We start from the raw sequence: 20405 nt of genomic DNA, 5'->3' as shown, positions 1-20405 counted from the left end.
TACCTGAGAAATCAAAGTTCATGTTCATTTGTAGTGGTGAACATATTAGTCGTATTTATAATGGTTTGAACTATAATCTAAAATTTTATACTTTATGTAGACGTTGTACATATATTTTTTCCTTTATTGATTGAGTTATATATATGCGTCCGTTTTCTAAAATTTAAATTGCAAAATGTGTGGAAAAAAATTTGTATTTTTATTATAAATTTCTTTTATGTAATAATATAAATTAAAAACAAATAAGATTATATAAATATATTGGAGAGATATTCGATTTATTAAAGAGAGAGTTTAGGAAACAGTTTTGATGTAATAAATATTTGTTTCCATTTTTGCGATTTGCTTGTGAGTTAATTACAAAATTTACTTTTAAGTTTTGTTATTTATTCAAATAGTAAGGATTTGATTATGTAAATAATACAAAATAAAAGGTTATAATCCAAATTAGATTTTAGTACAAAATGTACTTCAAAAATGTTAAGATAGATAATTAATCCACTAATCTAATTGATACATATAATAAACAAATAATTAGCCCTCTTGATAACATAAATTACAAGGTATATTCCATAATATATAAAATACTATTAGTAGACCAAATAAATGAAATAATCCTTTCTTCTTCCCGACTCTACACAGAGCTGTTCTGTAGTAATTTAAGGTAAATCACATAAACCTTAATCATTGCAGAAGCTATAATAACTCTTACCAATGTATGTTAACGTCTCACTGATATGAACCCTTAATCATTTGACAGGGAAACAGATGAATGAAAGCGTTGTTAGCCTCTCTACTAGAGAGCTCTTTGAACTCCTTCCAAAAGCTTTCCGCTACTCATTGTTACGCCATCAAACGTGGTTACATCTCAGATGTTTATGTATCCAACAGATTTTTGGATTCTTACATGAAATTTGGGTTTTTGGGTTATGCCCACAAGTTGTTCGATGAAATGACTCATAGAGATTCCGTTTCTTGGAACACTGTGATTTCTGGATACACGAGCTGTGGGAAATTGGAGGATGCGTGGCGTTTGTTTACATGTATGAGAAGATCTGGATGTAATGTTGATGGGCATAGTTTTAGTAGACTATTGAAAGGGATTGCTTTTGCGAAAAGGATCGATCTTGGGGAGCAAGTGCATTCTTTGGTTGTAAAGAGAGGTTATGAGTGTAATGTGTTTGTTGGAAGTGCGCTTGTTGATATGTATGGGAAATGTGAAAGAGTTGAAGATGCTTTTCAGGCTTTTATGGAGATTTCAGAGCTTAACTCTGTTTCATGGAATGCTTTGATTGCTGGATTTGTGCTGGTTCGAGATATCGAGACTGCTTTTTGGTTGTTGGGTTCTATGGAGATGAAAGCTGCTTTGACTATGGACGATGGTACTTTTGCTCCACTTCTTACTCTGCTTGATGATCCGATGTTTTTTAACTTGTTAAAGCAAGTCCATGCTAAGGTTTTGAAACTCGGGCTTGAACACAAGATAACTATCTGCAATGCGATGATCAGCTCTTATGCAGATTGTGGTTCAGTATCAGATGCGAAGAGAGTTTTTGATGGCTTGGGTTGCTTAAAAGACTTGATTTCTTGGAATTCAATGCTCACTGGTTTCTCTAAACATGAGCTAAAGGAATCGGCTTTTAAACTTTTTATTGAAATGCAAAGGACTCGGATAGAAGATGACATTTATACTTACACCGGCATATTAAGTGCTTGCTCTGGCGAAGAACATCAAATTTTCGGAAATTCCTTGCATGGTTTGGTGATTAAGAAGGGACTGGAGCAAGTAACTTCTGTCTCAAATGCATTGGTCTCTATGTATATTCAGTTTCCTACAGGGGCCATGGAAGATGCTCTGTCTCTATTTGAATCGTTGAAATCTAAGGATCTTGTCTCTTGGAATTCAATTATGACAGGGTTCTCCCAAAAGGGGCTCAGTGAGGATGCGATGAACTTCTTTAGCTTATTAAGGTCTTCATACATAGAAGTTGACGATTACGGTTTCTCTGCAGCTCTTAGATCATGCGCAGACCTAGCAACACTCCAATTAGGTCAGCAGATTCACGCTCTAGCCACTAAATCAAGCTTCGAGTTGAACGAGTTTGTAACCAGTTCTCTGATCTTGATGTACTCAAAATGTGGAGTAATCGAGAATGCTCGAAAGTGCTTTGATCAGATTTCCTCCAAACACAGTACAGTAGCTTGGAACACAATGGTGCTGGGATACGCTCAGCATGGTTCAGGCCAAGTCTCTCTGGATCTCTTCTCCCAAATGTGTAACCAAAACGTGAAACTAGACCATGTAACCTTCACAGCAATTCTAACAGCTTGTAGCCACAGCGGTTTAATACAAGAGGGACTCGAGTTGCTCAACTCGATGGAAACAGTTTACAAAATCCAACCTCGAATGGAACATTACGCAGCTGCGGTTGATCTCTTAGGCAGAGCAGGTCTCGTGAACAAAGCAAAAGAGTTAATCGAATCAATGCCATCAAACCCTGATCCAATGGTGTTGAAAACTTTTCTTGGAGCTTGTAGGGCTTGCGGGGAGATAGAAATGGCTACTCAAGTGGCTAACCATTTGCTAGAGATCGAACCAGAAGATCATTTCACGTATGTCTCTCTGTCTCATATGTATAGTGATCTCAAGAAATGGGAAGAGAAAGCCAATGTAAAGAAGATGATGAAGGAGAGAGGTGTAAAGAAAGTTCCAGGTTGGAGCTGGATCGAGATTAGAAATCAAGTTTACGCCTTTAACGCCGAAGATCGATCGAATCCTCTTTGTCAAGAGATTTATTCGATGATTGAAGATTTGACTCAGGAAATGCAGTGGCTTGATTCTGATACCAATGGGTTTGATCAAGCTTCACTTCTTTGTTAAAGTCACTTTTAGTAGTTGTATTTTGCAGCTAAAAGGTCAATTTGAGTCATTCAAAGAGTTCTTGACTTAGTAAGTTGTCTTTTGTTATCATTCACTTTGGATCAGTTCATCTCACTGTGTTGTCGACAAAAACAAATAAAAGTCTCTTCATTAAACATAAAGACATATAAGCCACCAGCAACACATGTAAAAGATATGTTTGTCAACGTAAAAAAATGCATTATCTAAAACACTCCCAAGTGCACACGGCAGCACAATGCTCTTTTAATTTTATGTTCTTTGTCAACTCCCACATTTAATTTAAATATAATTACCAAATGTGTAAGTCATCCCATGAATACCAAAATGTGGCGTGAACATTTCTTAATTGTTAACCTTTGCCGTGAGCTTTTAAATTTGGCCTAATCAGAAAAATTAAAGGATGTTGACTTTTAAAAATAAAATAGAATTTTAAAAAATGTTATAAACATTCAACGGTTGACAAGTATAATTATTACATAAGATTCACGTATGCAGATAACAGTAATTAAAGATTTAGATTCATAAATATCGTTAAAAAATGGGAAATACTAATCTGTACACACAGAAGATCAAATATTAATATGTTTTGGACAAAAATACCTTTATATATAGATAACAAAATTTTTTGCGAGATAACGTAATAAATATCAATAAACTGTAAAAAAAAATCATTATTTAATGTTTATAATTTTCAACTTCGAAACTACAATACTATGATTTAGCACAATGAATGATTTAACACATTAACTATGAATTCTATAATAAATGATTTAACACGATAACTATGAGTTTACCATAAAACTTTAATTTATCGCGATACAATATGATTTATACTCTTAATAAATTATTTAACATATTAACTTAGACAATTAAACCACAAAAATGTTTTACTATATCATATTTTAAACAATGTCTTCGATCTCGGATGAAAAATGTCAAGATTTGATAATTCTTTACTTATATTTATAAGATGTAATGTATAATTTATCCCGTTAAACATATTGTTAGTTCTGTAATAATATAGTTATCCATATTCATAAGCTATAAAAACTAGTTATAAAAGAAAATTACGAATGATTTATTATATCGTTAATGAATAGTGTTGTACCTATATTTGTTATTCGGTAGCTGATAACAATATAGTTAAATGTAATAATTCATGTGCAAGAGTAATAAAGCTACTTTTGTCATAAAAAAAAAGAGATGAGAGAGAACTAATTAAACAAAAGCTATGGTCAGATTATTAATTTTTCATTTATCTATGTATATACTTTTAACTCACCCTTAAAAAATTACAATACAAATAACACATTTAGAACCACATAAAGTACAATAATTGTTAACACATTTACACAAATACAATCAAATTTGTAAGAGTTCACTACTAAATTTACAGCATTTCTATCAATCAAATGATAATTAATCATTACATTTAAATTTCTTGTAAGAGTTGTTTTTCTCTCTAAACCAATCAACCCAATTACGTATAACCCACAAAACACTAACCAAAATAGCAAAACCAATCACAACAAGCCACGACAACCATGCCCACCGTGGGATAACTCCCTCCGCCGCACCGCTGCCGTAAAACGCAGCCATATCGTACAAAACCACCGGACCAGCCAATCCACGAACAAGCGTGTAAAACAAGTAAAAAGGCGGAGACAGTAGCTCTCTCACTCTCCTCGCCAATACGACGTCGTGTTTCCTATACCCTGCGATCGTCCACGCGTTCTGACACGCGCTCGTCGCCTCGGCGAGGATCAAGAGAAGGAGAAGGGCGTGAGCTCCGTGACCGACGGCGAAACGACACGTGGCGAAGACGTAGAGCGTGGCGATGTGGTGGAGGATGAAGATGAAGTCGTTAGGGATGAAGATTAGGTAGTGGAAAAGATCGACGGTGAAATAAGCCATGCTGAAATCGAGTACGGTTGACTCCACGGCGGTGTTGGGTGAAGCGAATGAGTGTACGGTGGCGCGTGGGGTTGTGAGTAGCGCGTGAGAAGCCATTACGACGGCGGGTGTGCCGTGGAAGAGTGACATTAAGCAGCTAGCTCCTAAATGTGATGATGATTTCCATGACCGGAAAATTATGAAATTTCCGATGAGGTTTACGGTGAGGAAGAGGAGGAGAAACGACGGAAGTGTAGCCGGGAAAAAAGAATGATTAAACGACGACGTTTCCATGGTTCTGTTTTTGAAATTGTTTAGGAGGTTGTTTAATGTGAGTGGCGGGTTTTAAATTGAGAGGTATAAAATGGTTAGGTGCGGTGAGGTGTACGGAATGTACAGTACATCTAAGATTCAGGATTCGTAGCCGTTGGATTGAGGAGTAAGATTTTAAGTTTGACCTGTATTAGTGTGCGTGCTTACAAGTTATGCTCTGGTGCTTATTTCGATTATTCGTTTCGTAATTTAAGGATTTCATAATAATTTTACTTGTAAATAAGAAAAATATTATGTAAATCATCGAGTTGTGAAGCAAATTATCTTGAATTTGTTGTATTCTGATATGGATTTAAAAACATGTTTTTACTTTATGTACTAAGTGTTATACTACTGCACTTGAAACTGCCTAAACAACCATATCCACGTGAACTTTACTAGATGATTTTCACTAGATGATTTTACAGCTACTATTGATGATGATGACATTGAATGTTGAATTCGGAATTCGGAACATATATTGGAAGGAACTATACATAAAGTTCTAATGATGGCATTGGATATATGAGAGTTGATGATATCAAAGTAAGAAACAAAACCGGTATGCTCTGAGAATCTGAATCACATGATGGAGAGATGATTATAATAACCTCAACCTTCTGTGAATCTATGAGCACAATTGGGGCAAGTGTAGTATGTTGTCTGTCCTTCATCCGCTGACCTCGTCTGCAAAAAATCAGAAGTCTCCAATGAACACAAATTCTATGGAATTGACATTGAGACAGAAGAAAAAAGCACTTGAAACAAGGATCCGAAAGCTTGAGGATTATACCTGTCTGGTTGTGTATACAAGCTCCGGGTGCTGGCATTTCTCGCACGCCTTTTTGATCTGCAAAAAAAGAAGAATCATTAAAACCACAAGTTATGGACTGAGACAGAAAGGCAGATAAGTCTGGTTACTTATAAACCTTTGGTAGCTGCTCATCTTCCTGCTGCTTTTCACCAAACAGAGAGATTCCTAGTTCTCTTCTGATATCCTGCAAAAAGCCAAAGATCATGAGTTGTATACTAATGTTCATGATGCAATGTTCTTGCAAGAATAACAAAACAGTCTCCAATGTTCAGGCCTTAAAACTAATTACATAGCAGCAAATCGTTTTTTCACTTTGTGTATGTGTGTGTGTGTGTGTTCATAGTCTTATTAACAATGGATTAACACAAATCTAGAGCAGAGAGATTTATACTACTTCGTGGAACAGAAACCTAATGTGATTGATCTACACACAGCTTGTGAATAACATACATATTATATATTATATGGTGAAGCAAAAACATACCTCAGCAGAAACTTTGTAAGCTATATCCTTGTCAATGATATCTGAAAAACAAAGACAATAAAAGTACAGTAACAAAATTAACAAACCAAGAAACAAAGAAACAAGACAGTTCTGATTTGATGATTATGATAAAGAGAAAAATCCATGGATACCTTTAGCCTTTCTCGTTGTTTTGCAAAGTGGACACTCGGCATGCTTTCTTGATTTCAAGATCAGCATCGTCCCACACAAACCACAGAATAAGAAACCACTTTCTTGAGCTTTCTTCATCACAGAGCCTTTAAACAGAAACAAACACATATCAACATAAAACTTCAATTGCTACATAGATTTACTAGCAAGTGAGACATTACAATCTAAACGTTTTACTCATCGGATGAGTAAAGTTAGCATCTTTAACTTCAATTAAGTCTCTTAACATCATTATTTAGAACTTTACCAGTTTGTACTATAACATCAAAATACAACTAAGAGCTCTGTAAAACTCATACCCGGAATCGAAAAATCAATACTTTAAAAGTTCAAAAATTCGAGCTAACTAATCAACGCATACATCTAATAAACCCCATTGGAACATCAAATCTACATATATGCATCTATAAGCTCGAACAGAGATATTCCAACAGAATTGAATTATATCATCAAGTACCTTTGGTTTAGGAGCGAGTATGCTTCCGCTGGAGAGAAACAAGTAACTAGGTTTAATGGGAGATGCACAGATGTATAATGGGCTTAAAAGATAATCATAAGGCCCATTTAAAACCATTTTCGGGTCTCTATAAATAACAACTAGAGCCCATGTAATGAGAGCTTTGACTTTTGTTTTTCCTTCCAAGTATTTTTCTTTTATTGATGAATGAAATTATGATTAATTTTTAAAAAAAAAAACTCTAGATTTATATAAAAAAATTCTGCAAACTCCAATAATAGGTGTAATAATAGGTGCAAACATCAAAATACAACTAAGAACTATGTTAAACTCATAGCCGGAATCGAAAAATCAAGACTTTAAATGTTCAAAATTCGAACTAACTAAGCAATGCATACATCCTCTAAACCATTCTAAAACAGAGATATAGCAATAGAACTAGAGAATCATTACCTTTGGTTTACGACCAAGTAATGATGCTTCCGCATAGAGCGTCTGGAGATAAACAAGTGACTAGGGTTTGATGGTGTGACAGCAGATACGTATAATGGGCTAAAAATATAATCGTAAGGCCCATTGAAAAATCGTAATCGGGTCTCTGTAAATAAAAACTAAAGCCCATGTAAACAGCAAGCGAGAGCGTACCTTTGTTCTAGCACGGAAGGTTTGACTTTAACCAGATGAAATTGTGTTTAAATTAGTTTTATTTTATAATTTATAAATTTTTATTTTTCTACCAACTCTAGATTTTATATATTTTTTTGTTTTTCTACCAACTCTAATAATTAGTGTTTTTATGTTTATGTCATGAATCCATCACTCATTAGTGAGGCGTGAATCCGACAAAGAAAATAATGTTTTTATGTCATCAATGGCGTGTTTCCGGCAATTACCAAACTAATAATGTTTTTTTCATATGAGGATTTGGTGTATTATTATTGTTAAGTAAATACAATATATTTGTCAAATGAAATCATATTATTCAATTGTTTTTCTAGTATGTATAATATTATTAGACTTAGCATTGTGTATTCGGATTTGGATTACACCTCTTCTTACTCACCCCTTTGAATCTTTCATGTAAAAAACTTTTTGAATCTTTCATGTAAAAAACTTTTTGAATCTTTCATGTAAAATGATTTTCGCAAACGCAATACGTACGAATTAAGCATTTGAATGAAACCTTTGTGATTAAGTTATCTTTCGTCGACAACATTATACAGTAAAACCTCTATAAATTAATACTCGATAAATTAATAATCTCTATAAATTAATAAAATTCTCCGGTCCCAACTTGGGACAAGTGTAATTTTAGACACATTTCGATAAATTATAAGATAATAATTTTTTGAAAATCCTTTGTAAATATATAGTCCCATCAATATTATAAATTAATAATTAGGTAAAATTTCAAAATATATGTATATATAGACACATTAATTTTTGTTAGAGTTTATTTCTAATATTTTACTATATCAAAAATTATTAGCAAGACAAAATAATTATTATTTTCTTTGTAATTGATTATATAAAATACTAATTATCATAATTAAATCTTATTTTTAAATATTTTTTTGAAAAAACTTTCCAAATTAGAAAAATCTTTCTATAAATTAATAATTATTAATTTATCGATAAATTAAAACCTCTATAATTAATAGATTTTCATGCTCCCAACATTATTAATTTATAGAGGTTTTACTGTAATATAGAAAGATTAGCTCAAATAAGCCAAACCGAAAGATTATTGTTTACGTATTAGATAAATTGCGGTTGTACATAAAACATTGCATGCCAGTTTAGTGATCAAGTGATCCATCCAATATACAGTTTTGCAAATTGTGGGATTGGACTTGAAGGGTATAGCTGAATTTTCCCGTTTTGGTTCATATAGTGTAACTTATTGTTTTGTATATCGTATAGTTTTATTTTTTATTATGTAAATGAGAAGAAGAAAGAATCAAGTCGTTAACCCATACTTTTCAATTACCCAATCACCTAAGATATGTTTTTATATTACTTTCTTTGACATGTTAATCCACTTCCAAAATAATACTATAAAAGTTGCACAATGATCGAAGAGGGTTTAAAGCAGAAGCTTGAAGAAAGAAGTAAACAAGAAGAGAAGAAGATGAAGAACGTTATGGTGGTCATTGACGAGAGCAACTCAAGTTATGAATTACTCATTTGGGCTCTTGAAAACCACAAAGAGACCATTGAGAGTTCCAACGTTTTTATCTTTGCAACACAGCCACAAAACTCTTTTACTCCTCCCACTGTGCTCTCTTCATCAGTAGGCTTTGCTCAAATCTTCTATCCGTTTTCACCTAGTAAGTTTTGTTGTGTCGAACGATCGGCAATAGTATGTAATATTTCTATAAGCTAAGTTTTTATAAGTGTGTTCTTCTTGAATGGTTTTTGCAGATTCAGAACTGATAAGATTGGCTCATGAAAAGAATATGAGAATTGCTTTGGGTATATTAGAGAAAGCCAAGAACATTTGTTTAAGTCATGGGGTAATCTCTTGACCAAGTTATATCATAATATTTATAAATATTTAGGTTTATATATATATGATTAATTAGTCTCATGTCTCTCATCAAATAATGTTTTGAAACAGATTAAAGCAGAGACATTTACATATGCTGGCGAACCTAATGACCTAATCCCAAAGATCATTCAAGAACGACAGATCGATGTATTAGTTATGAGCGCTCAACAAACTCAAAAGTGAGTTTAAGGTCATTAATTATAAGTATTTTTCAAATGTTTTTTTTTTCTATTCAATATAGAAACTTGATTTGTAGTAGTTTTATATAAAATATTTTGAGATAACTAGCTAAAATCTTTTAACCAAATGCAGGTGTTTACATAATATGATGGAGATTATGATGTAATGATTATTATAGTTTGAGTTTGTAGTTGAAGTTTGAACTTAAATAATTATGGGTATGTGTACATTATATACTATATTTATAAGGTTAATATAAGTAAAATATTATTTTTTCTTATTGGCACTGTTTTCTGTTTCAAACTCAACCACTTCATTCATCACACATGGGTTATAATTTCTTTTAATATATATTAAAACACTTAATAAAATATGTAAAATTGTTCCGGAAAATCCAAATTTTATAAGATTTTGTAGCTGAACACACAAAGTTTAAAAATTAATAAATGTGTTCTTATTCTAAAAAATTCTACCAATGGAAATGGATACCGCACAATTCAAATAGCCATAAACAATTAAAATTATTATAATTTTTGCATACAAATTACAAACTTAAGAAAATCAAATAAAATGGAACAATCTTTATTCTTTAGGAACAGAGAGAGTTTACAATATGTTTGGACGTTAACCAAATCCAGATGGGCTAAATGTTTTAACTGAAAGGCCCAATAACTAACAATTCGGTACGACATTTTGAAACGTCGTCGTTTAGGTTTTGAGTTTCATATGAAAGTTCTCATCTCTATCTCTCTCGTCATCCCTTATCCTTGAAGAAGCTTTTAATCTCTTTTCCATCTGTTGTTGAGCCCTGTGACCACCATGGCTACTCCACTCTCAATCTCATCAAATCCTCTCACCTCTCGCCATTGTTACCGTCTCCACTTCTCTTCCACATCATTCAAGGTAATCACTCATTCTTCTCCAAATGCTAATTTCACACCCACACACTCGCTTCCAAGTCCGTAGCATTGAGCAAATCCGAAATTGAAAATGTCTACAGGGTAATGTAAGCGTATTGGGAGCAAACCCAAGTCAGATTCTTTCTCTCAAACTCAACCAAAAGGTTCAAACGAGAAAGCAATTTGCGAAGCCACTTGTTGTGGTTAGCCAAACGGCGGCGGAGGGAGCAGTAGCTCCTCCGGAGAGATTCCGTTTGAATAACCTTGGACCTCAGCCTGGTTCTAGAAAGAGGCAAAAGAGAAAAGGTAGAGGTATCTCTGCAGGACAAGGAGCGAGTTGTGGTTTTGGTATGAGAGGTCAGAAATCAAGATCGGGTCCTGGGATTATGAGAGGCTTTGAAGGTGGTCAAACTGCTCTTTACCGTCGTCTTCCCAAACTTAGAGGAATCGCCGGAGGTATGATTCTTCGGTTTTTGTTTTGAACTATGGAAGTTTTTGTGTAGGCAAAATGTTCGATGAAATGTCTTATCCACGGACTCGGTTTAATCTAGTGATAGCTTCTTACTGTTTATTTGGTTAGAATTGAGAACTAAGGATTAAGATTGTAGTTAGTGAATTTAGCTGTTTTGTGGTTTTATTATTCTACAAAGCTCAAATCAGTTTCTAAGAAAGATCCTTCTTTGATCCATTACCTCGTTTAGTATCCTGATGCAGTCATTGCGTGTTGTTGTGTTCTTTTTAACAGGGATGCGTTCAGGATTACCAAAATACTTACCGGTTAATCTCAAAGACATCGAAACAGCTGGATTTCAGGAGGGAGATGAAGTTTCATTGGAGTCACTAAAGCAAAAGGGTTTGATTAATCCTTCAGGGAGGGAAAGGAAACTTCCTCTAAAGGTTAGTTTTCCAAACTGTATTGTTTTTTAGTCGAATCATACATTCATCTTTTCTCTGTATAAACACTTTTGACTGGTCTTGGGTTTCAGATTCTGGGAACTGGAGAACTAAGTATGAAGCTCAACTTCAAAGCTCGCGCCTTTTCAACACAAGCAAAAGAGAAACTTGAAGCTTCAGGATGTACACTCACTGTGTTGCCCGGAAGAAAGAAATGGGTTAAGCCATCGGTTGCAAAGAACCAAGCGCGAGCAGATGAATACTTTGCCAAGAAGAGAGCTGCAGCAGGTGAAGCAACTTCTGAGCCAGCAGCTTCTGCTTAAGTTACTTCATTCTCAAACTCTCTCTTTTTTTAACGTTGTAAAGCTGCAGAAGAGATAATTGTCTATGAGAAGCGTTTAGTTCCAATGCCTTGTAGTCTTTTTTTGTGTATGGTTAAGATATTTATATTTTGTTGATCTAAGAGTTTATTATCAGAATTATTTGTAAACGGTATAAATTATTTGAAACTTTTTTTTTCAATCTCCAACGAAATTTTACAAAATAGGGTTTTATAAGAGGGGTTATTACTACAATGTTTCTCCCATTTTTCTTTTCCATAAACTCCAAACACAAACTGTAGATCTTAAGAGGCATCACTGCTCTTCTTCATCATCATCATCATCAATGAAAGCTCTTCTTCTAACACGTCGTCTTCGGGTTCCAGACTCTTGTTCATCAGAAGATTGATTATCTTCCTCATCTCTGGATGATGTTCCTGTATTACTACCTTCATAGCTCTCACCCCAAAGCCTTGAAGGTCTTGAAGATCTTCTTCTCCCACCTATCTGTGACCTAGCTCTAGATGCACCTGACCAGCTACTCCTTGGACCACTTGACTCTGGTCTAAAAACACGGATAAGTAAGAACACTGTAAGCCAGCCACCATCATCAAACAGATCATCAGTACTTCTTTCTTCTCCTCCGAATGAAGATTGGAGTGTGCTAATTAAATCCCCTAAATCTCTCTGTCTTTCTAGCCTCCTCCAGCTCCTCTGTCTCTCTGGATCTGCTTCTGATGGCCTTACTCCTGGATGCTGAACCCTTGCGTGCTTTCTTAGATCGGAGTAGGTTCCGCTGAAATCACAAGTCTCACAAGAACAGCTTCTATGCTTAGAGTTCATGAAACATCGAGCAGGTTCAACAACTACCCATTCTTTTATATGTCCACGGCATAACGGGCAAGTAAGCTTAGGTGGTTTGCTTTTTTCATTGTCGTCATCTGTTGCTACAATTTCTTCTTCTACTAACCCTTCTCCATTCTCACCTTCCCTTAAATTCACAACTGTTACCTCAGATGCAGCCTCTTCTCCTAGATTTACAGCAGTTGAGTCTGAAGCTACATTTTCTGTCTCAGTTGGTACACTACTTTCCTCTAGTTCATGAGGTAAAGACAAAGAAGGTTCCTCTTTAGAAGCCTTTCTGAACTGATCAAAACAGTTAGAATGCCGATGGCTAGTGTCACACATGTAAGGCCGACAACCGTTTTCATAAGAAGAACAAACGAGAAGAATCCCGTTATGAGGATGCTCCATACATACAGGACACCTAGCTTCTTCCCATTCCTTAACTTGTTTATCACTCGGCTTCAAAGCACGACTTGACTCACAACACAGCGGCGATCCTCTATACCTATCATGAGATACCGAACGGTCTTTTCTCTCTTTCGGCATGTTCTAGAACTAATACTAAGAACCTGCAAAGAAACTAACTTCTCATAAGTAAGATCAAACAGTAATAACAACAATCCAAAGGTTTTGGCTGAAGCAGGAACAAAATTGTTAAATCTAAAATCGAGAAAGATTGAGTATAGATCTATATAAACAGCTCCAAAAGTCATCATTATTACAAATTGCAATCGCACAGAAACTAAGTTCATAGCCTAACTTAGAACAAGATGAATCGAAACAAACACGAGAAAGTCTATGAGATCTTAAAGCAACTAGTTTCGAATCGAATCATATGATACTTCGATTAGCGAAAATACAAAAAAAAAAAAAAAAACTCATACCACTAGAAGCAACGCCAATGTTGGTAGAAAACCCTAAAACTCGAAATGGTGAAGATAAAGTGAGAAAGAAGACGAGATTACCAAAGGAGAGCTTCGTGAAGATGGTGGGAGTTGATATAATCAATGGTAAGAAACCCTAAATCGTCGGGCTCCTCATTGAGAGAGCCAACGAGGTGATTGAGAGACGAGGTAGATGAGGCGGCTGCTTTACTTTTCTTTTCTTTTTTTTTTCTTTTTTTTTTTTGTTTCCCGAGAGAGATAAAATAAATTGGGAAACTTATTGTATTTAAGGAAAACATAATTTAGTGTCGACATTTTTATCTCTACTCGTAAATGCTTACTTACTTCTTGTATATTTTTTTGGGAATTTTGTTTGCTCTGCCATTTTTGAAACTCAAATTTGTTTAAATGCCATTAACCAAAACCTCTTTCAAAACATGCCACAAAAAAAATATTTGAACGATTTTGCCCTTGTGCATTGTTGAATGAGCAATCAATGAGAGCATTAAATGGAAACAAGGTATGCTAATACCCAAAGGATATTCGATTGATTAAAAAATTTATAAAATAAAGCTAAAAGTAAAAACCAGATATAATATGTGTTAATAGAGGACAAGTAACCTAGAGATTTTATATGAGTTGTCCATCAAATAAATAAGCTTAGATGTGTAGGGATGTCCACTTGCCTATCGATGTGTGCACTATAGTCGATAGACAATCTATAAAATGATGTCAAAAATGGCGGACGAGTAAGTAGTAGACTGGTCTATCAAAACCTTATTTTGATAGATTCCGAAGAATAACTCCGCTGCATGTCCTCTCACGTGTAGTTAGTAGGCTTTTTACTCACACAAGGTTTGCCTAGGCTTTCTTAAACTGGTGAAGGACAAACACAAAGAATTGAGTTAGAAGAAGATATGGACAACTGTCTTGATGGCCATGTTTGGTGCAGTAGATCTGGTCCATCATTAATTACGCAGACAATATAAATACATGTATCATCCATCATTATTGGTTGTTCTTTTTCACTACCCAGCATTATTACCACACTAACATATGTATTATAGACAAGTTAGTTTATAAAAAATGGAACAACAAGTTAGGGAACAAAATATGGACATATTACAGACATCGGATCTGGTTTACTGGATCTAGCCCACAAGATTTGGTCCACCGAATCTAGTCCACGAGATCTGGTCCATCTATAGATAAATGTGTGGTTAAGAGTGTAATTATACATGGATCTTAGATGATATCTTTCATTGACGCATCACTTGTGTAATCATCTGGTAATTCGCTTATGGCTTTAGAAGATCTACGTGATGGACACGATTACTTAGTAAAAGTAGACAAGTTTGGTCCACCGAAACTGGTTCACTGGATATTGTCTACCAGATCTGGTCCATCGGAATTGGTTCGTCAGAAATAGAACACCTAATCTCTAGGGAGCATCTGCAAAGCTGATTGAGATCCCTTTGTAGGAGAAAACATGGGTGAAAAAGATCTCACGAACTGGTTCACTGAACATGGTCCACCGGATCTGATATACCAGATCTGGTCCATCGAATTGACCCATTAGAGATGCAACAGACAACTTCTAGACAACATCTGTAGAGCTGATTGATATCTTTTTGTTAGAGTTAATGCTGGTGGAATTAGAAATCTCTTGGTTTGTTACTGGAGAAAGAAAGAACAAAATGAAAGAACAAAAAAAAAAGACAGAGGAAAGAGAGAGAGAGAAAGAGACATACGAGAAAAAAGAAAAAAGAAAAAAAGTATGAAAGCCTGAAAGGTCACTTTCAATTTGCAGAGTTTATTAGCAAGAGGGTATAATCGTCTTTTATACAATGCGTTGTGGCAGGCGGGAGAAGGTAAAGAAACAAATGGCAATGAGTAGAAACTTTGTTACTGTACATGGCATAATTCACAAATTTCTCTATTTTTTTCTTCTTTTGATTTTAAAGCTAAATTTGACTAATTTTCTTATGATTTTCTCTTTATTTAAAAAACTTTTATTGCTAATTTTTATAAAAAAATTATTTTTATCAAAATATTTTAGTGGATTTAGTAATTGCATAATTTAATTACCATAGTTTTGTTGGAAAAAAATTTATCTGTTGAAAAATACAATATATTTACAGAAAATTTATAAATTAGCATTACAAAAATAAAATACTTTTGTCTTTATTTTTATTAATAGGTGATTAGTATTTAGTATTATTATTATCGAATTTTTGGTTGATTCGGTTGAATTGTAGAGATTACAGAAGTCAAAGTCAATACAAAATTTTTTTGGTGATAATTAGTTCGGTTCGGATATTAAATTGACTAAAATTTCTTAGGTTCAGTTCGGTTTGGTTTTAATGTCGAAGGAAGGCAAAACTCATCAGAGTCTCTCTCTCTCTGTCTCACTCTTTGGCTCTCAAAATGGGGGAAGCTAAGGGATCGACTCTAGTCTACATCCTCATCGTACTCCTCAGCTTAATTGCCTTCGGCTTCGCCATCGCCGCCGAGCGCCGCCGCACCGTTGTAACTACCATTTCCTCTTCTTTATTTTACTTCAAGATTATTATATCACAGATCTGTGTTTTGTTACTTACTAAACTTGTTCGAAATCACTGAGTAACTTGGTTTTGATCTGTTTCATATCTTCTTGAGCCAGGGGGAAACTATTCAAGATCCAATATTCAATACAACGTATTGCGTTTATAACTCTGATGTTGCTACTGGCTATGGTGTTGGATCTTTCCTTTTCCTTCTCTCAAGTCAATCATTGCTTATGAGTGTCACCAAATGTATGTGCTTTGGCAAATCTCTAACCCCGGGAAGTGACCGAGCTTGGTCTATTATCTACTTCTTCTCCTCTTGGTGAGTGTTTTCCACGATACATTAGCTCTGCATATAAAACTTGATACCTCGTTGTTGAATCTTTTGATTTGAAGTTCATAGGCTTCTATGTCTAAATCTGTATTGTTTTGCAGGATCACGTTTGTTGTAGCAGAGGCTTGTCTTATAGCTGGTGCAAAGAAGAATGCATACCACACAAAGTATTTGAAAGCTGGTACGTTTTCGTGTGATTCATTGAGGAAAGGCATTTTCATTGCAGGAGCAGTTTTTGTGGTTGCTACGATGATCCTTAATGTTTACTATTACATCTACTTTACCAAATCTGTCTCCTCAACATCGGCTCAGAAAACGAACCGATCCGGTTCCGCAGTTGGTATGACGGTGGGTTATGCGTAAACAGAGTTCAAATCAGTGTATATGTCTATGTTTACATTGTAAACCTTTGTGTAGCTTGGCTACTTTACATAATTATTCACTGCCTCGTAGTTGCGCAATCTTGTTTATGTTCCTGAGAACCACCAAGTGGTTGTAAGAACTAAGAAAGCAAGATATACATTAGGGGCTGCAAAAAATCCATTTCACATTGAACTTTTTCACATATTTATATTTGGGCCTTTGTTGAGCAATTTTTATATTTGTTCTTATTTCAATCAATTCCACATTGATATTTTTAACACAACTCAAACTCAAATCAGTGGACTAGTTAGAGACTAGTTAAGCCATAAATCACAAAGAGAGAAAAATAGAAAAGAAAAAACTCATGTTACGTAAAATTAAAATAGTTACTTTTTCTGAAGTTAAAAAAAGTAGTTAGTTTAGTTGTGTGAATGAGTGGCACAATGAATCTAAAACTAAAAACTAAAATTAGTAACAATTGGATGAAATATATGATTGGAAAAAGATATAATATGCAAAGTGACAATTCTTTAGTAAAATTGTTAAACCATATTATATATCACACAGTACGAAACATAATTAAACACTTATTAGGTTAAATAAATATGATTTTGTCCAAAAAAAAATTTGTTAGTCTAGTTTACTGGCTTATTGGAATCAAAATTAAAATTAGTAACTACATGATGAGATATATGATGGAAAAAGATATACAAAGTGAAAATTCTTTAATTATCAATTGAATTGTTTTTAGTTTTAGTATAGTATAATTCAAACAAACAAAAATTGTCTACTGAATTGTTTTTATGTAATAATAATTTGAAATAATAATATTAGGTGTTGGAAAAAAAGAAGTTTAAAAGTAATTGGTCCAACTCCTACCCAAAAAATAAATAAATGGTCCCGTTTGAGTTCGTCCCGTGAGATCATAATGAGCCTAAGCGGAACGGACCGGTATTCCCATCCACTGTCAGAAGCGGAAGGTATTCACTACTTTGTGAAACCAGCCTCACACAATGTTCTCCTCTCTAAGAACTACGTGATCTGAACCTTGTGTTTTGATCGGACAAGTCAGTGAAAACCCAGCTTTAACTCGACCACTTGCCCACTTGGACCGAACCAACATTCCAATTACTTGTTTGCCCTCACTTGAGTCACAAACTCTCGCTACTGAGCTCAGCAAACATTACTTTTTCATTCTCTATATAAAGATGACTTTTTGTGCTTCATGTTTTCCAATGTGAGACTTTTAAGTTTTTTTTGTAGTAATTTACTTTTATTAATTAATTAAACCAACCGATTTTTTTACATATTCCTAACAAAAAATATTGTTTGGAAATGTTATGTTTCAAAAACCTAGATTAAAATATTTGTTTTTTAAAAAAGCTTAATTGAAAATGGATGAAACATTTGTAATTTTTCTTTTAAACTGTTTTGGTTGATATTTTTTTTTCTTTAATTTTAGGACACATCGACTAGAAAAATGATCGATTAATCCAATATATACTATATAGATAATAAACTAGTACAATATTGATGAACGACCATCATGGCTTCTACCTTGTTTGTAATACGTTTATATTAATATAAGTTAGATGTTAAAAAAAAAAAAAAAAAAAAAAAACTAATACTTACTCTATTTTTTCTTCCCTTTCTTCATTCGCATCCATAGATTACTATAATTATCGATCATTGTTAATTCTCACTTTGTTTTTTTTGTTTAGTTATGTTTATAATTACAGAGACACCCCTGACCCCTGATGATATCTATAACATAATTAGTCCTTATCTGAAGCATCACGAAAAAGGTTTTGGAATCACATACACTGACGATATTGTGATCTTGCACAATTCTGACACGAAGAGGATTAGAGGAAGAAGATGCGTATCGAACAATGCAAGAAGAAGAGACCAAAGTAATAGGAGAAAATTAAAGAGAGGAACAAAACAAACACAAAACGGCAAAGTACAGTTAGTGAAACGACGCCCCTTTTCTACAAACCATCCAAACGAACGAACCATTTTTGTGTTTGTATAGAACATTACCAGACGTAACCATTAACCATTGTTTCCTCTTTACGTCACATTTCCTCATACTCGTAAGCAGTAGTAAAATATAATCTTACATGAAAGTTCCATAAATATGTGGTAAAATGCTATTTCTCGTGCAGAACACACGTCTACCTGAGGTGCTTAGTGCAACGATCAGAAGCAAACAAGCCAATTTCATCCCTAGAACATTAGCTTTCGTAAGCAAGTGGTAACGATATAAAAAAAGGTTTAAGGAATGTGAGTAAATAGTTTTTGAGAATTTTTTTACTTGTTTAAAGAATTAAGATGAGATTTCATTATGCTAAAGAAAACAGAAACGAGAAGAAGTAAAGGTCGTAATTAACTAGAATGAATCGGTGTTGTTTAGTAACTTGAAAAGACACAGAGACTTGAACAAAAGAAATATATTTTACTAAGAACACACACTTATAATCATACAAACACAGACACACTCGTTAAAAACTCTGAAACAAAACCACGAGTAATCCTCTATGTAGTGTGCAGGAAGCATATGAAACAGCAAGAATATAATAGAGAAACAAGACACAGTTCGGAGGGAAGCAGAGTCGGGACAAGAACCGATCCCTTGCCTTCCACGCAACCAAAACTTGTATCTAATATTGAAGGTTTTTGACCTGCCAAGCAAGCGCACCTGTCATGGCAAAGGTCATATACATATCCCCTCATTACTCTATTTTCTACATCTGCTTCTATAGATCATTCTTCACCAACCAGAGTTGATTAGAGAGTCATCGAGAGATGATATGATTAAGTCAACAAGAGTTGATATGAGGATCATCGATAGATGATAACATCAACAAGAGTTGATTGGAAGATCATCGATAGATGATAACATCAACAAGAGTTGATTGGAGGATCATCGAGAGATGATATGATAAATCAGCAAGAGCTGATTGCAGCATCATCGAGAGATGATATGATCAACAAGAGTTGATTGGAGGAATCATCGAGAGATGATATGATCAACCAGAGTTGATTGGATGGATCAACGAGAGTTGACAATAAGATCAACAAGAGTTTATAAGATGTTGTTCTGTTCCCACGACATACCTAGAAGAATACGAAACAGATTGAGTTAGCACATACGTGTTATACAATCTTACATGATATGTAAGCACAAGATTAACAAACACAAGGATTTCAAAAACAATATATCTCGGACTACAGGATCAACGTCATGCCAGATACAGGACAAGACAAGCCAAACCCTAACAAGCAGATCATCAATTAGATAAAAAGATTCACAAGGATAATTAAAATAGAAACATAAAGAATCTCAAACCAAACTTACACGAAAGTAATCTGACCAAGATCCTTCCTTTATAAAACTTCTGATGTAGATCAACAAGGGTTGATTACATATATATCGAACGAGGGTTGATTATATATATCGACGAGGGTCGATGAAAAGAATCGACGAGGGTCGATGATAGGTATCAACAAGGGTTGAAAAGTATCGACGAG

At 34.3% G+C, this 20405-nt stretch overlaps 7 protein-coding genes across 12 annotated transcripts in view; 4 read left to right on the top strand and 3 right to left on the bottom strand.

Annotated features, from left to right (window-relative positions):
- The window catches only part of LOC17884980 (DNA-directed RNA polymerase I subunit RPA12), a 9492-nt gene extending 2380 nt beyond the window's left edge, over positions 1-7112 (bottom strand). The window contains exons 1-6 of one of the 4 annotated variants that reach the window (XM_023782627.1): positions 6959-7022; positions 6558-6683; positions 6406-6446; positions 6037-6105; positions 5901-5957; positions 5695-5794 (exon numbers count right to left, since the gene is read on the bottom strand). In XM_023782627.1, coding sequence (XP_023638395.1) covers positions 5720-5794; positions 5901-5957; positions 6037-6105; positions 6406-6446; positions 6558-6683; positions 6959-7001 — 411 coding nt within the window. In that variant the 5' untranslated portion in view covers positions 7002-7022 and the 3' untranslated portion in view covers positions 5695-5719. Of the gene's footprint in view, positions 1-5510; positions 5795-5900; positions 5958-6036; positions 6106-6405; positions 6447-6557; positions 6684-6896; positions 7023-7054 lie in introns of those variants that run through there. The other 3 variants (XM_006291985.2, XM_023782626.1, XM_023782628.1) reach the window with 3 other exon arrangements.
- LOC17885276 (putative pentatricopeptide repeat-containing protein At3g25970) lies at positions 601-2995 on the top strand. The gene is made up of 2 exons (XM_006290609.2): positions 601-664; positions 761-2995. Exon 2 carries the CDS (start codon positions 773-775, stop codon positions 2879-2881), a length of 2109 nt encoding a protein of 702 aa, XP_006290671.1. The 5' UTR covers positions 601-664; positions 761-772; the 3' UTR covers positions 2882-2995.
- LOC17885795 (TLC domain-containing protein At5g14285) lies at positions 4201-5273 on the bottom strand. Its single transcript, XM_006291657.2, has one exon. The coding sequence runs from the start codon at positions 5087-5089 to the stop codon at positions 4322-4324; it is 768 nt and encodes a 255-aa protein (XP_006291719.1). The 5' UTR covers positions 5090-5273; the 3' UTR covers positions 4201-4321.
- A 2040-nt stretch (positions 7113-9152) lies between the features above and the next one.
- On the top strand, positions 9153-9951 carry LOC17886775. The gene is made up of 4 exons (XM_006290351.2): positions 9153-9384; positions 9479-9570; positions 9675-9784; positions 9918-9951. The coding sequence occupies exons 1-4, from the start codon at positions 9186-9188 to the stop codon at positions 9949-9951; spliced, it is 435 nt and encodes a 144-aa protein (XP_006290413.2). The 5' UTR covers positions 9153-9185.
- Positions 9952-10540: 589 nt separating this feature from the next.
- Positions 10541-12100, top strand: LOC17887483 (50S ribosomal protein L15, chloroplastic). Its single transcript, XM_006291603.2, has 4 exons — positions 10541-10688; positions 10786-11140; positions 11430-11581; positions 11671-12100. Exons 1-4 carry the CDS (start codon positions 10605-10607, stop codon positions 11899-11901), a joined length of 822 nt encoding a protein of 273 aa, XP_006291665.1. The 5' UTR covers positions 10541-10604; the 3' UTR covers positions 11902-12100.
- On the bottom strand, positions 12078-13872 carry LOC17887356. 3 transcript variants are annotated; one of them, XM_023782136.1, is made up of 2 exons: positions 13710-13872; positions 12078-13324 (listed from the first exon to the last, which is right to left on the bottom strand). In XM_023782136.1, exon 2 carries the CDS (start codon positions 13288-13290, stop codon positions 12214-12216), a length of 1077 nt encoding a protein of 358 aa, XP_023637904.1. In that variant the 5' UTR covers positions 13291-13324; positions 13710-13872; the 3' UTR covers positions 12078-12213. The 3 variants fall into 3 exon arrangements, with proteins under 3 accessions (XP_023637904.1, XP_006292915.1, XP_023637903.1); XM_006292853.2 differs by having other exon boundaries at positions 12078-13313; positions 13710-13871; XM_023782135.1 differs by having other exon boundaries at positions 12078-13313; positions 13629-13724.
- Positions 13873-16008: 2136 nt separating this feature from the next.
- On the top strand, positions 16009-17081 carry LOC17885000. The gene is made up of 3 exons (XM_006291829.2): positions 16009-16157; positions 16291-16496; positions 16610-17081. Exons 1-3 carry the CDS (start codon positions 16056-16058, stop codon positions 16869-16871), a joined length of 570 nt encoding a protein of 189 aa, XP_006291891.1. The 5' UTR covers positions 16009-16055; the 3' UTR covers positions 16872-17081.
- Positions 17082-20405: the final 3324 nt, after the last annotated feature.

This window comes from Capsella rubella, unplaced genomic scaffold, assembly GCF_000375325.1.
Source record: "Capsella rubella cultivar Monte Gargano unplaced genomic scaffold, Caprub1_0 scaffold_5, whole genome shotgun sequence".
Taxonomy (NCBI): Eukaryota; Viridiplantae; Streptophyta; class Magnoliopsida; order Brassicales; family Brassicaceae; genus Capsella; species Capsella rubella.
The sequence above is the reverse complement of the archived record's forward strand: the minus strand, read 5'-3'. Positions and strand labels throughout refer to the sequence as shown.

Bases quoted from the DNA above. Each gene is read 5' to 3' on its own strand.
- LOC17886775 (XM_006290351.2), top strand. From the start codon at position 9,186: ATGAAGAACGTTATGGTGGTCATTGACGAGAGCAACTCAAGTTATGAA. The intron at 9,385-9,478 runs GTAAGTTTTGTT...TGGTTTTTGCAG, and splicing joins CTTCTATCCGTTTTCACCTA to ATTCAGAACTGATAAGATTG. The intron at 9,785-9,917 runs GTGAGTTTAAGG...AACCAAATGCAG, and splicing joins AGCGCTCAACAAACTCAAAA to GTGTTTACATAATATGATGG.
- LOC17887483 (XM_006291603.2), top strand. From the start codon at position 10,605: ATGGCTACTCCACTCTCAATCTCATCAAATCCTCTCACCTCTCGCCAT. The intron at 10,689-10,785 runs GTAATCACTCAT...AAATGTCTACAG, and splicing joins TCTCTTCCACATCATTCAAG to GGTAATGTAAGCGTATTGGG. The intron at 11,582-11,670 runs GTTAGTTTTCCA...CTTGGGTTTCAG, and splicing joins AAAGGAAACTTCCTCTAAAG to ATTCTGGGAACTGGAGAACT.
- LOC17885795 (XM_006291657.2), bottom strand. From the start codon at position 5,089: ATGGAAACGTCGTCGTTTAATCATTCTTTTTTCCCGGCTACACTTCCG.
- LOC17885000 (XM_006291829.2), top strand. From the start codon at position 16,056: ATGGGGGAAGCTAAGGGATCGACTCTAGTCTACATCCTCATCGTACTC. The intron at 16,158-16,290 runs GTAACTACCATT...TTCTTGAGCCAG, and splicing joins CCGAGCGCCGCCGCACCGTT to GGGGAAACTATTCAAGATCC. The intron at 16,497-16,609 runs GTGAGTGTTTTC...ATTGTTTTGCAG, and splicing joins ATCTACTTCTTCTCCTCTTG to GATCACGTTTGTTGTAGCAG.
- LOC17885276 (XM_006290609.2), top strand. From the start codon at position 773: ATGAAAGCGTTGTTAGCCTCTCTACTAGAGAGCTCTTTGAACTCCTTC.
- LOC17887356 (XM_023782136.1), bottom strand. From the start codon at position 13,290: ATGCCGAAAGAGAGAAAAGACCGTTCGGTATCTCATGATAGGTATAGA.